The sequence below is a fragment of the Gavialis gangeticus genome, unplaced genomic scaffold (genome assembly GCF_001723915.1).
Source record: "Gavialis gangeticus isolate Ggan-Ray unplaced genomic scaffold, GavGan_comp1, whole genome shotgun sequence".
Taxonomy (NCBI): domain Eukaryota; kingdom Metazoa; phylum Chordata; order Crocodylia; family Gavialidae; genus Gavialis; species Gavialis gangeticus.
In genome coordinates this window covers 155602568-155617931 of record NW_017729025.1, presented here as the reverse complement: position 1 = coordinate 155617931, position 15364 = coordinate 155602568, and the positions used below count along the sequence as shown (strand labels likewise).

Below are 15364 nucleotides of genomic sequence, written 5' to 3'. Positions count from 1 at the left end.
TATGGAGGGAGGGGCCTTATGGGGGGGCGGGCCGTGCCCCCACCCCCCGCGCTGCTCTGTGCTGGGAGGGAGGGGGGTGGTTCTGTTGACAGGCGGTGTGACTGCCCCCGGGCACCGCCGCCCTTTGTGCTGTGCCCCGCTACTGGGCTGGGAGAGTGGCTCCCCCGGCCTTGGGCTGCGCCCGAGGTCCCCCCGGGGCGGGGGGAGAGGCTGCCAGTGCTGGAGGAAACGGGACGAAACGAGCGGGTCCTTGTCCAGAGCGAGACACGTGGCCGAGACCTTGGATTTAAACGGTGGTTTAAAGGGGTTTCTGTCAGAGAGCGAAACCCCAGGGGGGAAAGCACTGGCTGCTCTGCAGGTTGTGGTTGTGGGTGCCAGCTCTTCCATGGGAGCCCCGTGTGAATCCGGCAAGCGCAGGTCAGTCTGCTTCTGAAGGCAGCATCAGTTTGTGAGTCTCAGCTGTCTGGGGCCAGCAAGTTTCTAGCCAGGTCCCGAGCATGGAAGTAAAGTGTAAAGGATTTCAGAAAGTCTCGCCAGCACTACTCAGCCTTGAAGCAAACCCTATTTCAGTTTTAAGTGCATTTGAATTATTGTTTTTCACAAGGCAGTTGGTACTGCATGTCATTCCCCCCCCCCTTTTTTTTTTTTTTCAAATAAAATTTAATCAGTAGCTTGTGCTTCTTGTCCTGAGATTATATTTGCAGTGCTTTCAGTATCGTACCTTTCCTCCCAAGGGAGAATGGAGGAAAAATGCATTTAAAGTATTAAATAACCCTAAAATAAGACACCCCCCCACCTCCTCATCTGATTGCAAGACAGATGAGTTGTAAGTTTTTAATTTGTCTATTTACTGTGTTCCTGTCCAATTTAAGAGTGGAAATTAAACCTGTTTAAGCAAGTTATGTAATCTTGCTTAGTGCATAGGTATGGTTTACAAGATAATATTCCTAAATGTGGTGGTAGCACAGGTCCATGTGTATTTGTTGCAAAAGTTAAATAAGTTTTCTCAGTATTGGTTGTAACTTGCGACACAGCAAGTGCCGGACTACAGCTCCCAGGGTTCCTTGTGCCTCCGACAGTCAGCTGCTTTAGGAGAAAAGACGCATGCTCTAACACCGCCACAATATAAGTGTGTGGTTCGGCATGCAATGAATGCCCTGATTTACTGCAACTTTCAGTCTCCTATTTTGCATGGCTTCTGCATGTTTCCACTGTGGAGAGCAGTTGTCCAGTGTCATTGAGTCTCATGAGCTTCCTAGAAAAGCAGTGCCCTTTGGGACTACCCAAGTCCTGCCTTGTGACAGCTAATGTCTGGAACCAGAGTTGTTGTGGGACTTGCAGTCCCTGTTAGTGGCCTTGATTCCTTCCTCTCAATGGACATTTACAGGCATAGGGACTTTTGTTTCAGAGTCTGTCTGTCTTTTGTCATTAATAATGGTCAAGTAAATGCGTTTGCTGCCTTTATTTTGTTTCTGAGCTGTTGCACTTTTAGCTTGTTTAAACTGATACTGAGTTGCAAACATCATGACCCCAAAATCAGTGGGGGCTTGGTTGTAGCAGTGGATATCATGACCTGCTCTTGTCCTGATTTTTGGATATACAAACTTGGGTTTATAATGTATTGTTGAAAGTCATTTTCTGAAGCCTACAACAGTGCTTCATAGCAATCAGGAACCAACAGTGCTTTTCAAATTGTGGTAGTGATGCTTTGCCAAAGGGTAGATGCCTAAGTTTTAATAATGGTGGTAGAGATTTTAGTTGTGCAGCAAGGCCACTATGTGCTTGGACCCCTGACACTGGTGCTGACGCTTCCAAAGGAATGAACATGCAGGGACACATTGGGAATGGAGTATGAGCAGCAGTATTTTGCAAGTATGAGAGATGCAGCCAAAAAAAGTTTGAAAACCACTGATCTACCAGGCAGCTCTTCTTAATTATATGAAATTGCTTGGCATTGATGTGGTTGGGTTTTTTTGGTGGTGGGGGGGAGGGGGTTGGTTTGTCTACTATATGGAGTCTGTTCCTCTTTACAGGGATTTTGTGGCAAGACTTCCATTGAGTCTCAAATATGCATGTTATCTGTGCTGGCAGTTGCAGCATTTGAAATGTGTTGAATGTTCCCCTGAACAAAAAGTAGACGAGAGCTTTGATTCTTGCAGAGTCTCATTTCCTTGTATTCTCTGCCATAAGGTTGTTTGTTTGTTCATTTTTCCTGAGAGGCTCTTGGGACCTTGGAGCATTTATTCCTTGATTTCTTTTAATGCATAGGTGGTGTGGCCACAATGTTACCTTCTCTGTTTTAGTGCTCAAGAGGTCAAGGGATGAGTTGATGAGTTTGTGGTGCGCTCTTGCTCTGTTCGCTTCATTCATGTATGCTTCTCCATGTGGTGATGTTTTAGCAGCCAGATTATTGGTGATTTTTTTTTTACTGCCAATTTCAGAAATTTGTGGTTTGGATGGCTGAGACTTTGGGACTGAAGGACATAATAGTTTAGAAAACTGCTATTGCCTTTTAATAAATTGAAAAGCAAAGGGAGAGATGACTTTACCTATCAATTAGACCCCATGTTGAGGCTGTCCTTTGTGTTTGCCATGGTTCTGAAGGCAGATAAAACTTTATGCTTCTGTTTAGAATGGTGTTTCTAAACAGTAGTTCCTTTTTAGATTTGAGGCACCCCTTGGAAAATTCCAGCCCTTAGCTTTCACTCTTTTTGACTACAGAAAAACAGTAGAGCAGTTTTTCTGTTACAAAGAACTCATAAATACCATAGGTCAGAATGTTTTTTAGCTCTATGGATTCCTATTTGAAATCTCTGAGTTTCTTTTGAATCATGTTTGCACACCTGACAGTGCAAACGTGTGTGGCACCCTTTTCAAAGCAGATGCTGCAGCCTCTTGATTGAGAATCACTGATTCAGAACCTAGTCGACTGCTGGCTTTGTATAATCCATGTTCTGTGGAGAATGTAGGGTGTCAGGCTAAATGAAAGTAAATGACATTTTATTATTTATAGTTTCTGGCTTTTTTAATGTGGTGTATTTTTAATGTGTATTTTAAGGATTTTTTTATGTTCTCACTGAGGTTACTTGCATTAAGGATAAATGCCATTAATATTTCATCTAATATAGCAGATGTTTCAAAAGTGATTTTATTCTTTCAATCCCACACTATTTATGGGACACTTAAACTGCCCTGGCTAACCCTTTATCACATTATGGCAGGACAGTTGTTTTCTGAGAAACTAAAGGAATTCTTACTGCAGCAATAACTCAGAATTCTTGCACATGATATAACATTGTGTGTGATGCAACTATTGCCTGCAGCCTTAATGCAGAAAATGCTTCTGCCTTCGCTTAACTTGGGAGGGTTTTTTATGTATGGCTAGGGCCCACCACAGGAGTGCTCTGGTCCTGGATTGGGGCCTCTCCATTCCACTTCAGTACAAATAATTAGTAATGGTTCCATTATGAGTAGTTCATTCTGTTTTAAGAACATAAACGCATACTTGCAGGATCTAGACCATAGTTCTTTGTTTAAATTGTTGAAGGCTTTTTCATGTATATACCTCTGCTTTCTATTTTTGAGAAGGAGAAATCTTAAATCAAGGAATGATTAATAGGAACACTTCAGAAAACTTAAAGATAAGAAGTGCAGTACTCGGTCAGAACAGTGGTCCATCTAGCCCAGGAATGGGCAGTTGTTTGGGTTGGAGGGACAGTTCGGGAGTTTTGCTGAACTCTTAGGGGGAGGGTGCTAACCTGGCCTTCAGCATAGCTGTTTATACCACCCAGCATGAGGAGAAGATGCCAGTTGATCTTATCTGGCCCCATACCCTGCACCTACCATCGGGAGCACCAGATGGAGTGGGTGGGAAGGATCGCCATGGAGACTATCATGGGACCCCCCATGGGCAGAGTATACTCAGCCGGGTGGATGGGATGAGGTCACAGGTGGGTGGGGAGCAGTGTCTGGGAGTGTGATGGGCAGGTAGGGCCGAGATCACAGGGCAGTGACAGCGTGGGCCTGGGGCAGAGGCACAATCTGCTCCCTGCACATCCCTACAACAGGCTCTGCTTCTGCTGGTAGGGGCTGGCTGCTGCCTGTGGATCCAGTGCCCATCACAAGGACGTGTGGGCAGCAGATTGTGTCTCTGCTCTGGGGTCTGGCCCTGTGCTCTCACCACCGTGATCCTGACCCCTCCAGCCTGTTCTGCTCCTGGATGTTGCTCCCTGCCTGTGACCCCATCCCCTCTGCCTGGCCAAGTGCACCCTGTCTGCAGGGATCCAAGGCTGGTCATCATGGAGACCCCACTCACCCACCTGCTCTGTCTAGTGTCCCAGTGGTGGGTGCTGGATAGACAGGCCTGGGCAGCAGGGTGGAGTCTAGCAGCAGAAGCAGAGACACTAGAGTGTGAGGGCAAAAGCAAACTGTCACAGCCACAGGGACTGTTGGGAAACTGAGTCTGGCCACCACATTGCCCAGCCCCACAGACTACAGCTTCCAGTGTGCCCAAGAACTGCGTGTGGGGATATAGGGTAGGCTACATTTAGGACCAGGTGGCACCTCTGTGCCCAGGGGCAGCAGATCTGGCTGCGTGCATGCAGAGGTGAGGAACCTGCTTTGGGCCAGATAGGATCACCTGGTGGGTTGGATCCCACCTGTGGGCTGCATTTCGATCTAGCCCAGGTGTTTTCAACCTTTTTGGAGGTGGGAGTGGCAGCAATCACCGCATGCAAGCTTCCCTTGCATCTGGCCAGGTGGGCAGCACCTGTGCGGCAGCACGAGCTGGTGTGTGGCAGTGTTCCATCCCTACCTGCCTGTGTGTACTGCCTAGGGCCTTCTCAAGTACCCCCTGTACATCCCTGCAACCCCTGATCTAGCCTATCTGTCTCTGGCAGTGGCCAGTAATAGATGCTTTAGAGCAGGATCGTCAAACTCAAATGAGTTGGTGAGCCAGATTCAGACCATGGAGCTTTTCATGGGCCAGGCTACCTGCTTCTGGGTGTGGACTGCAGAACTTCTTACTGTGGCTATCAGAACTGCTGTGTCGAGGCAGCCAGCACACAAGAGTCAATGTTCCTTGCCACCCTGCTGCCAATTTGAGTGTCTGGCTGTAATCAAAAACTAGAAGTGTGGAGTTCAGGAAGGGATAAGGTTTAATCCCCTAGATGTTGCCTACACTGGGTGCACAGTGGAACTAGGACAGTGGTTCTCAACCAGAGTGCCTTGAGATCCTTTCAAGGGTTCTGTAGGGTGCCACACAGTGTTAACACCATTAGGTTTACTAACACAATTCATAAGATAAATACAGAGATTTCAAATAGAAAACTCTGATCTTCCTCAGTTCTTTGCAAGAGAAACTTTTATTATTTTTCTGTAGGCATGAAAAGATTGGAAACTAACAGCTGGCATTTTCCAAGGGGTGCTTTGAGTTTGTCTAAAGATGTCTTGGGTCTAACAGGTTGAGAACCACTGCTCTAGGAGCTGTGGTGAGAAGCCCTGTAGGCCCAATCCAAAGGTGATTCATCAGGCCAGAGAGAGAAGTACTGTGGGCCAAATGTCAAAGGGGGAGGGTTTGTGAATGGGGCTTATTTAGAATCATGCATCCTCTGTCATACCATCCCTGGCACTAACTATCAACTTGAGTTTTGGGTTTTTTTATTTATTTATTTTTTTTTTAAAAAAGGTTGATAACATTTTTGTTTCATGTCTGCTGTCAATCTCAAAATGTACATGCTGTCTCCAGCTTGGCACTGTCTATGGTACAGAGTCCCAATCTACATAGAATTTGAATTGAATGCATGATCTGATATGACTATTCAAATAAATACAGTACAAGGGAGTTTAAGGGCGATGTGATTTGGTGTTACAAGATAGGCCAGAATAGACAGTATTTGCAAAATATCCAATATGTTTGTTAACAGTGTATAGGGGCCATGTATAGCTGGTTTCATTCTGTAATGCATGCTACCAATGTATTTTTAGGCCATATTTCTTCAAGCAAGTGAAAAATATATCCCTCTTTTAAAAAAATCATGAAAACATGCACTAATCTTATTCCTTAAAAGAGCTGTGTTGCCGTGTGTCTGAGTATAAAAGAGATCTGAAAGGGGAACCTCACTGGGGTGGGAGAGGAGGGCACCTACTCACTGCCAATTTCAAAACCAGCCAATATGAGTTTTCAAAAAAAACAAAAACCCCAGAATGTTTCACTCTCAGTTGAGAGTAAAATATAAAAAACTTCAGAAAAAATAGTTTCTAGAACTGGTTACCACATCTGTCTGATTTTAGAAATTTATAAGGAGAAATACATTTTTGTTTATACTTCAGTAATCTGATGTCAGTGGTCTGATAGCTACAGTAAGCAGTTTGGGCAAGTAACGTGAATAAAACTGTGAAATGAGTAATGCAAGAATGCAACTGCTAGTTTATCTATTTCTGGATGACTAACAGTAAAACTTAAGTATTATGTTGTGCTTTCTAGGAATATATATTGATCTGAAGGCTGCTTTTTTTATGGGTGTGACCTAGTCACTTAACTTTGGCATAGTATTTAGAAAGCTTCATAAATGGGTGCTGCAAAGGTACCTAGATCTTGCAGAGATCTCTGGGATTTGATAAGTGTAACTATATTGTCATTTTTCAAGATGACACTAGCTTAGTGAAATCCTGTCTGAATGTGATATTGGGCTCTACTGTGAAATGACAAGGATATATTTAATTGGGTAAATCCACCATTCTACTGCCCCACTTATGCCTGTATAACTGCCTAGTGTGGATGCTTGCTTGAAACATCTGGTATGAAAACCTATATTTATATTGGTATAATTCGGCTGGTAAACTTCCCTGCATGGACAAAGCCTCACTTACTCAGTTTGTAGGTATTATCTAGAGGGAAATCCTCCAGCAGGAACCCATAAGTATGTAACGAGGGTGCGGATCTATTCAAACCAAAACTTCCTTCCACTAGAAGAACAACAACCACCTGAGTTTCCATCAAGTCCCTAAAAGCAATCTCTGTCAGTCGCATGTAAATGTTAATTAGGACTGCCACCTATCACTACAGTACCAAGACAAGATTAAATAGAGGCCACTCTTTATTTTGAATGTTCTATATCTGTTGTAAAGCTTACATTCTGTTGTGTGTTTGGAGACTGAAATTTGAAGAATCTCTGTTATGTTTTGTGGGCTTTGTTAAAATTTCTAGACTAAAGAATGTAACTTGTGCTGTTTGCCACTTTCATAATGGATAATGGATCCTTCTTATTGCTTTTAATGATTGAAATAGTCATGGGCTTTCTAGAGAGGAGCAGCTGCATTTATTTAGATCTCTGGGTGCCAGGGAAAAATGTAATTTTTCTCTCTGTTTGTTCAATTTAGATGTATTGTCATCCAACATGCCTCATTAGTGTGAAAGCGTATCTTGGAAATAGTGCCAGCCTAATGAAATCTGCTCGTTGTCACTAAGTATTGACAGTCTGTATAGCTATGTTTGGTAATCCAAAGCATTGTTCCCGCCTTAAAGCAGGCTGAGTGCTTCCACCTTGTGTGTCCTAAATTATATTTAGGTGAATGTTGCTATCCAGCATCACACACAAGCCTAGGTGGGATACTAACCTGAGTCTCTTTGTTTGAAATAATTGTAGGTGGTTTTGTGCTTTTGTGTACATGTGCATGTGTATACTCAGGAAAAACTCAGAACTCTGGGAAAATCAGAGCAGTTGAACAACCTCTCTGTTTTTCCAGTGCGAATTCTGGACTCGGAGAGAGGTTGTCCATTAGTGCTTTTTGTTTTAATTAAAAGCAGCTGATCATCACAGGTACAGCTAAATGTGATATTTTGTATGATAACTAGTAAATGATACAAAGAAGAAAAACATGGTTTTGTTAGCTTACAGTTGTAATCATTAGCTCTTTTTAATAAATAATTTTGCTTGGTGATTAGATGCTTTTAATGGTCAGGTCCAAAAAAGTGATGTAATTGTATATCTGTATTTCATTATGGTAAGGTCAACCAACCCATTACAATGGGTTCTTTAAATCTGTTCGGAGTCGTCTTGAGGACAAAGCCAGTCCAGAGTGTCCTGTCCTAAATTTCCCTCCACTTTTTTTTTACTGCCTCCATATCTTCAAATAACTCAATGATATTATTTGCAATATGCTTCCCATTGCATTCTGAATAACTTATCTTTGTTTTGTGGTATGACAGTTATCAAAAGGTCTAAACATTTATATTTATGTTAAATCTCCAGTCATTACCTGTCAAGTGGCCTTTTTTTAAATTAAAATCTTTTTTTGCAAGTATTTCCAGTTATTAGCCATACAGTTGTCCAGAATCATTAAAATACTTGCAGTTTGCTTAAATAAGGTGCCTAAAATAATTATTGTTTAATATATATTTCATCTACTTAATTGTATGACATGTTTTACCCAAAGATTTAATGCTCTCAGGTTTTTCCAAAATATGATTAGTGCATTAAAAATCATGCAATCATTTTGCTACAGTACAGTGCATTAACTAATGATACAATTAAAAAGCTGTTATATACAGGGCATTTAAACTAAGACCTGGAGGTTTCGTATTTCATAACTTAAACGTATGTCTTTTTCTTACAGTCCATCTACCTAAAAAGTAAACAAATGTGTGTAAATACAATTCTAGAGTTATTTGGGATGGGGGCACTTTCCTGAAAATCACGTTTGCATGGATCATGATACAGCGGTGTGCAGAAGTAGAAATGGTTGGCTTATATTATGAATTATCAATGTCAAAGGCATACAGACTGTAAGTAGAAATGGGGGGTATGCTTCCCATTTGCATACTGCGGATTTTCTGCTCTAATTGTGATACTACTTATTACTGGCCCATTGAGCCAAACATAATTTTTTACATGGACCAGTAGCATAAGTGGTAGCCTGAGGCCATTAGGCAACCACTGCTTTTAAACTCTGAATATTACATTTAAAAAAATCTATGTTAATTTTATCTCCATCATTTCTTACGTGTTGTCAGTTGTATCTGTTGATCGCGTTTCTTAATAGCTAGTGTTTACATCCCAACACATTCAGTATAATGTCAGTTGTTTTTATTAGGTGATGTATCTGAAGAATAATCTGTTTCTTTTTTGTCATGTAAATATCCATTAGTTCTTAAATACTTGAGTTGTCTTTGTCTTGGAAGGTAGTCTCAAACTTTAAGTATGGATCTACAGCTGATAAATTTTGTCCCATCATTTTCGAAAAGTTGTAATTACCTGGAGCTTGCGCTATTTTTATCTTAGCAATCCCCATTTCTTGCTCTCTCAGCATTCATTTCTAGAGAGATAGAGTGTGCCATCCATAAATTGGGATTCCAGTCTATTCGGTAGTGTCCGTTATTAGTTCCATTAGTTCAACAGCAGTACGCAGGCAATCCAGGAAGTTTTTTGGAGAGTGTTGGGGACAACTTCCTGGTGGAAGTTCTGGGGTGGCCAACTAGCCTAGGGGCCGTGACCTTCTTGACCTGCTGCTCACAAACAGCGATCAGTTGGTCGGAAATGTAATAGTGGATAGAAACTTGGGCAGTTGTAGCGATCATGAGATGAATGAGTTCAGGACCCTGAGGAAAGGAAGAATGGAGAGGAGCAAAGTAAGGACCCAGGACTTCAGAAAAGCAGACTTAGACTCACTTAGGGAACTCACAGGCAGGATCCACTGGGAAGCCCATCTGAGAGGGAGAGGAGTCCATGAGAGCTGACTGTACTTTAAAGAAGCCTTACTGAGAGTGCAGGAACAGAACATCCTGATGTGCAGGAAAACTAGCAAGTATGGCAGAAGACCAGCTTGGCTTAGCAGGGAACTCTTCAGCAAACTAAATCACAAAAAGGCAGCTTATAAGAAGTGGAAACTTGGACAAATAACTCTGGAGGAGTATAAGAGCATTGCTCAGGCATGCACTGATGAAGTCAGGAAGACCAGAGTGCACTTGGAGTTGCAGCTAGCGAGGGACGTGAGGGGTAACAAGAAGGGTTTCTACCAGTATGTTGGCAGCAAGAGGAGGATCAGGGAAAGTGTGGACCCTTACTGAACGAGGGAGGCAACCTTGTGACAGAGCATGTAGAAAAGGCTGCAGAAAAGGCTGAGGTGCTCAATGCCTCCTTCACCTCTGTCTTCACAGGCAAGGTCAGCTCCCAGACTACTGCACTGGGCAACACAGTTTGGGGAGGAGGTAAGCAGCCAGCAGTGGCAAAAGAACTGGTTAAGGACTATTTAGAAAAGCTGGACATGTGCAGATCCATGGGTCCAGATGGGATGCACCCAAGGGTGCTGAGGGAGTTGGCTGATGTGATTGCAGAGCCACTGGCCATCATCTTTGAAAACTCATGGTGATCAGGAGAGATCTCGGATGATTGGAAAAGGACAAAAATAGTGCCCATATTTAAGAAAAGGAAAAAGGAGAATCCAGAGAATTATAGGCCAATCCGCCTCAACTCAGTCCCTGGAAAAATCATGGAGCAGATCCTTAAAGAATCTATTTTTAAGCACTTGGAGAGGAAGTTGATTAGGAACAGACAGCATGGATTCGCCAAGGGCAAGTCATGCCTGACCAACCTGCTTGCCTTCTATAATGAGATGACTGGCTCTGTGGATGCGGGAAGACCAGGGGATATGGTATACCTTGATTTTTAGCAAGGCTTTTGATACGGTCACCCACAACATTCTTGCAGGCAAGCTAAGGAATTATGGGTTGGATGAATGGACTGTAAGGAGGATAGACAACTGGCTGGAGCATCAGGCTCAGAGGTAGTAATGAATGGCTCAGTGTCTAGTTGGCAGTCGGTATCACGTGGAGTGCCCCAGCGGTCGGTCCTAGGGCTGGTTTTGTTCAGTGTCTTAATCAGAGACCTGGAAGATGACATGAAGTGCGCCCTCAGCATGTTTGCAGATGACAGCAAGCTGGAGGGAACAGTAGATATGCTGGAGGGCAGAGCTAGGATTTAGAGTGACCTGGACAAATTGGAGGATTGGGCCAAAATTAATCTCATCAGGTTCAGTAAGGTCAAGTGCAAAGTCCGCCACTTAGAACAGAATAATCCCATGTGCCAGTACAGGCTGGGGGCTGACTGGCTGGGCAGCAGCTCTACAGAAAAAGATCAGGGGGTTACTGTGGACAATAAGCTGAATATAAGTCAACAGTTTACCTTTGTTGCTGCTTTGGTAGGGGTGTTGCGAGCAGGTCAAGGGAAGTGAGTATTCCCCTCTATTCGGCACTAGTGAGGCCACATCTGGAGTACTGTGTTCAGTTTTGGGGGCCCCACTACAAAAAGGATGTGGACAAATTGGAGTGAGTCCAGTGGACGGTAACAAAAATGGTTTGGGGACTGGGCACATGACTTCTGAGGAGAGGCTGAGAGAACTGGGCGTATTTAGTTTGGAGCATAGAAGACGGGATTGAATAGCAGCTTTCAACTACCTAAAGGGAGGTTCGAAAGAGGATGGAGCTAGACTGTCAGTGGTGGCAGATGACGGAACAAGGATCAAAGGTCTCAAGTTGCAGCAAGGGAATTTTAGGTTACATATTAGGAAAAATTCTCTCTCTAGGAGGGTAGTAAAATACTAGAACAGGTTATGCAGAGAGGTGGTAGGAGCTCCATCCTTGGAGGTTTTTAACACCCAGCTAGACAAAGCCTTGGCTGGGATGATCTAGTTGGGGATGGTTCTGCTTTGAGCAGGCAGTTGGACTGACCTCCAGAGGTTCCTTCCAACTCTAATTTTTTATGATTCTATGATTAGTTTCTAGTACTAATGTTGTTGTAAGGAATGCCTTTCACTAAAAGCATGCATGAATGTTACAAGGAGTTTTTTTTCTATTTAAAGGTTTGAGTTCTTCCTGTTGTTGCTCTCTTGATCTAACGGCTTTTTTGTTACTAGTTTAGTGTTGAACATGGTAAATCCTAGGCTTTGAATTAATATACCATATTTACTCTACTTGGATCTAAAAACAGAGTGTTTTTTTTTCCCCAATCAGCTTGAAGGAATAAAAAGCTTTGTGTTGGAGTCCGGTACTAACCTGGGGCAGGCAGCAGCTAGCTCAACTCTGGCTCTGGCCAGGGGCTTGGGGCTGAAGCTGTAGCTGAACTGCTACTTGCCCTGGGCTGGGATGGCTTGTTTGGCAGGGGAGGAGGCTTCCAGCTGGGGAAGCATTTGTGGGAGGGGGCACGGAAGACCTGCCTGTACAGCTTGGAGGGAGTGTGGGGGATACTGCAACCAGTATATCCCCCACCCTACCCAGCTGCCCACTTTCTCCATTACCTTCTATTCTTGTTCCAGTCCCTCCAGCCCCAAGCTGGTCTGGCTGGGAGCTTCCACCACTTCTGCCTGGCCAGGCCAGGCTGGGGCCGCTGCTGCTGACTGTCGTTGTTGTCTGTGTTGTCCCTGTCCCCGTCCCCTCTGTCCGTCCCCCACCCCGGTTGCTCTCCTTGCCACAGCAGTTGGGGAGGGGGGTGCGGGGATTTAAGATGACTTTCCATTAATTAGATTCTGTAGGTGGAAAATGATACTGTATACAATTTTTCATGTATAGAATCTAATTACTGGGGGTTGTCTTGAATTCATCTGATTACTGGTTTTAAATTGTCTTAAATTTGTCTTGGATTGAGGAAAATATGGTAATGTCCAATCCTTGCATGTTCATCCAATATCTCAGATGTAGATATCTTGGGAGCACATCAGACTCTTTAGTGCAATGTTGTGGACTTGAATTAAACCTGGAGTGTTTTGTATCTAGCAGCATTAAAGGATGTTGTGGTGCTGAAATCTTCCAGTAGTTTAGTCACTTGTGTGATCTTTTGTAGAGCTTAGAGATCTTTCTAGGTATCTCTTGGATTAAGTAATCACCATTTCCAGGAGGGCTAACTGTTTTCAAGTCAGTGTATCTGCCTGTGTTGGAAATTAAAGTATAATGCTAAAAGTTGAAACTTAGTCTTCTCAAAAAAAACCCCCAAGCATTAAGCCTGCTCATGAGCTTTTTTCTTACCAATTTTGGTGGCTTAACAGTTGCATTTTTTTTTCCTTCTCTTGCATTGCTCTGTGAAAGACCTGCATAAACAGAAGGAACTATCCAGGACCCTTATTGCCAGGCAGCTCTTGATTGTCCTCATATATACATAGTTGAATGAGTAGAATGTAAAACAGGCATTTGAGGTCTGAATCATTTACAGCACTGGTGTCAAATGCTTCCTGGGCCAGTTGTGGACTGCAGGGGCTCCTCCCAGGCTGGATCTTTGGGAACACATTGAAGCAGCAGTGTGTACCCAGGGCTGGGCAGCTTTATGGAGCCACAAATGGGCAGTAGCACAGACCTGGATCCATGGGTGTGCAGGAACAAACATGGGCATGACTATGCATGGCAGCCCCCCAGCTCTACACCACTGTCTGAACACGGCTCCCTGCAGCTGTATTCCCCAGGCTCTCCTGCTGCCCAGCCAGACCTCCATGCTGCTACATGCCTTTGGTTCCTCACCAATATATGCCCTTGACTCTGCACTGCCCCAGTATGGCTCTGTCATTGCACACCCTTGGCTTTGCGCTGCCACTTGCCCCTGGCACTGCTGACCGGCCCAGGTTCTATGCTGCTGCCTGAACGTGTGGTTCCATGCAGCCACACACACCTGGCTCCATGCCACTGCTTGGTGGTGCAGAGCTCTGGCTGGTCTGCGATGCCAGGGGTGTGCAGCAGTGCAGATCCAAAGGCATGTACTTTCAGTAGCTGTCTGGACTACTGGTGGGCCAGATACAATGGTTCCACTAGTGAATCTGGCCTGCAGGCCATATGTTTGATACACCTGATTTACAGCCTGGCTACAATTTAATTTTGAAGAGATCATGATTGGCTGACATTTTAGGTTGGGGTAGGTTACAAAATTTGTTTTACCTAAACTCTTTATTAGTTACTGAAGCTCTATGTGCATGATAAAAATGAAGCTCTTCCCTCCGACCCACAACCCCCTGCCCCTCTTCCCCACCTGGATGTCAAATATGTCCCCCCACACTTTCTGGAATAGAGATGACAGGTTTACTTACTCTGTTTCAAAGCTTCTGCTGCTGTAAATGAGTGCATAGTGCAAATAATCTAAAATAAATTTTAGTGGTGGCTTCAGCTAGGTCCTGTAGGTTCAAATCCAAAAATGTATAAGTGTGATGCCAGAGAAGCTGATAACTGCCAGAGCTTATCATTGAGGTTAAGTTTGCTATTTTAATATTCACTTTTAAAATCAAGAGCTCATATCTTCAGGTATGCAGGTTGTAGCTGTAGAGGAAAAAGCAATCGGGGCTCATAGTAGAGGTGATATCTTTTATTAGACCACCAAGATTTTTGCAGAAAATATTATTTAATTACAAGCTTTCCGGCATAAGCACCCTTCATCAGTCATTGGAGAAAAGATTGTAAAAGTCGTCTTTCTAGCCAGGACTTTTACAGTCTTTTCTCTAATGCCTGATGCATGGGTGTTTGTGCCCAAAAGCGTGCAATTAAATAATTTTTTTTGCAAAAATCTTGGTGGTCTAATAAAAGCTATTGTCTCTGCTATAAGTCCCAAGCTCATACCTTTTGATTCTAAGCATTTTGGTATGGGTACCTGGTTGTCTGCAAGTTATCATGCAAATTTAAGATGGCGTAGTAATAATTTACATTAAAGCCAGTAAGCATTAAAAAACAATGTTGTTGTTTTGAGCTTAAACTTAATTTGTTGACATGCAGAACTTTCTTGTGTTTTGATGTAAGTATAAATCCATTAAATAGTCCACACTAGCAAGTACTGAATTGGTTCCTTGACTTTCAAAAGCCTATAGTTTCAATTTTGTTAATAGTGTGATAATTTATATATGCCCTTATAACTCTCCTACTAGATTTTTTTCCCCTTCAGAAATTGTGCTTTAAAATTTATATCCCCATGTAGCATTACTTTTTTTGTATATTTTATTTCTACTAGGTATTGAAACTGAAAATATTCTTCCCCCACTTCTTCAAGCCTTTTGAAAAGTGACTAAATGCAACTGGGTCAGGCTGTTTGTGGGTATGAAGTGGCTGGGAGAATCCAAGAACATGGTGGTGAATGGCAGGAGAAGTGGAGGCAAGCTGTCTAATGAACATCCGCAGAATCAGTCCAAATTGCAGCACACTGGAAAGGAGAATCCAAAGACTGGCAAAAATGTAGTTGAGAGGAGATCAAGCAGATGTATGTACATATTTGTGATTTGGTATTACAATATGAAGCATAGTGTCTTATTAATGTGTCAACTTTTTTAATTTTCCAAAATGTTGATAATCAAATCTTTTTTTTTTATGAAGAAGACTGTACTTCCTCCCCTCCCGCCCCCCACCCTC

At 43.3% G+C, this 15364-nt stretch overlaps 1 protein-coding gene across 1 annotated transcript in view; it reads left to right on the top strand.

The window, feature by feature from the left end:
- The first annotated feature begins 358 nt into the window (after positions 1–358).
- The window catches only part of KMT5B (lysine methyltransferase 5B), a 47250-nt gene continuing 32244 nt past the window's right edge, over positions 359–15364 (top strand). The window contains exons 1-2 of the mRNA XM_019519825.1: positions 359–417; positions 14970–15215. Coding sequence (XP_019375370.1) covers positions 15056–15215 — 160 coding nt within the window. The 5' untranslated portion in view covers positions 359–417; positions 14970–15055. The remainder of the gene's footprint in view (positions 418–14969; positions 15216–15364) is intronic.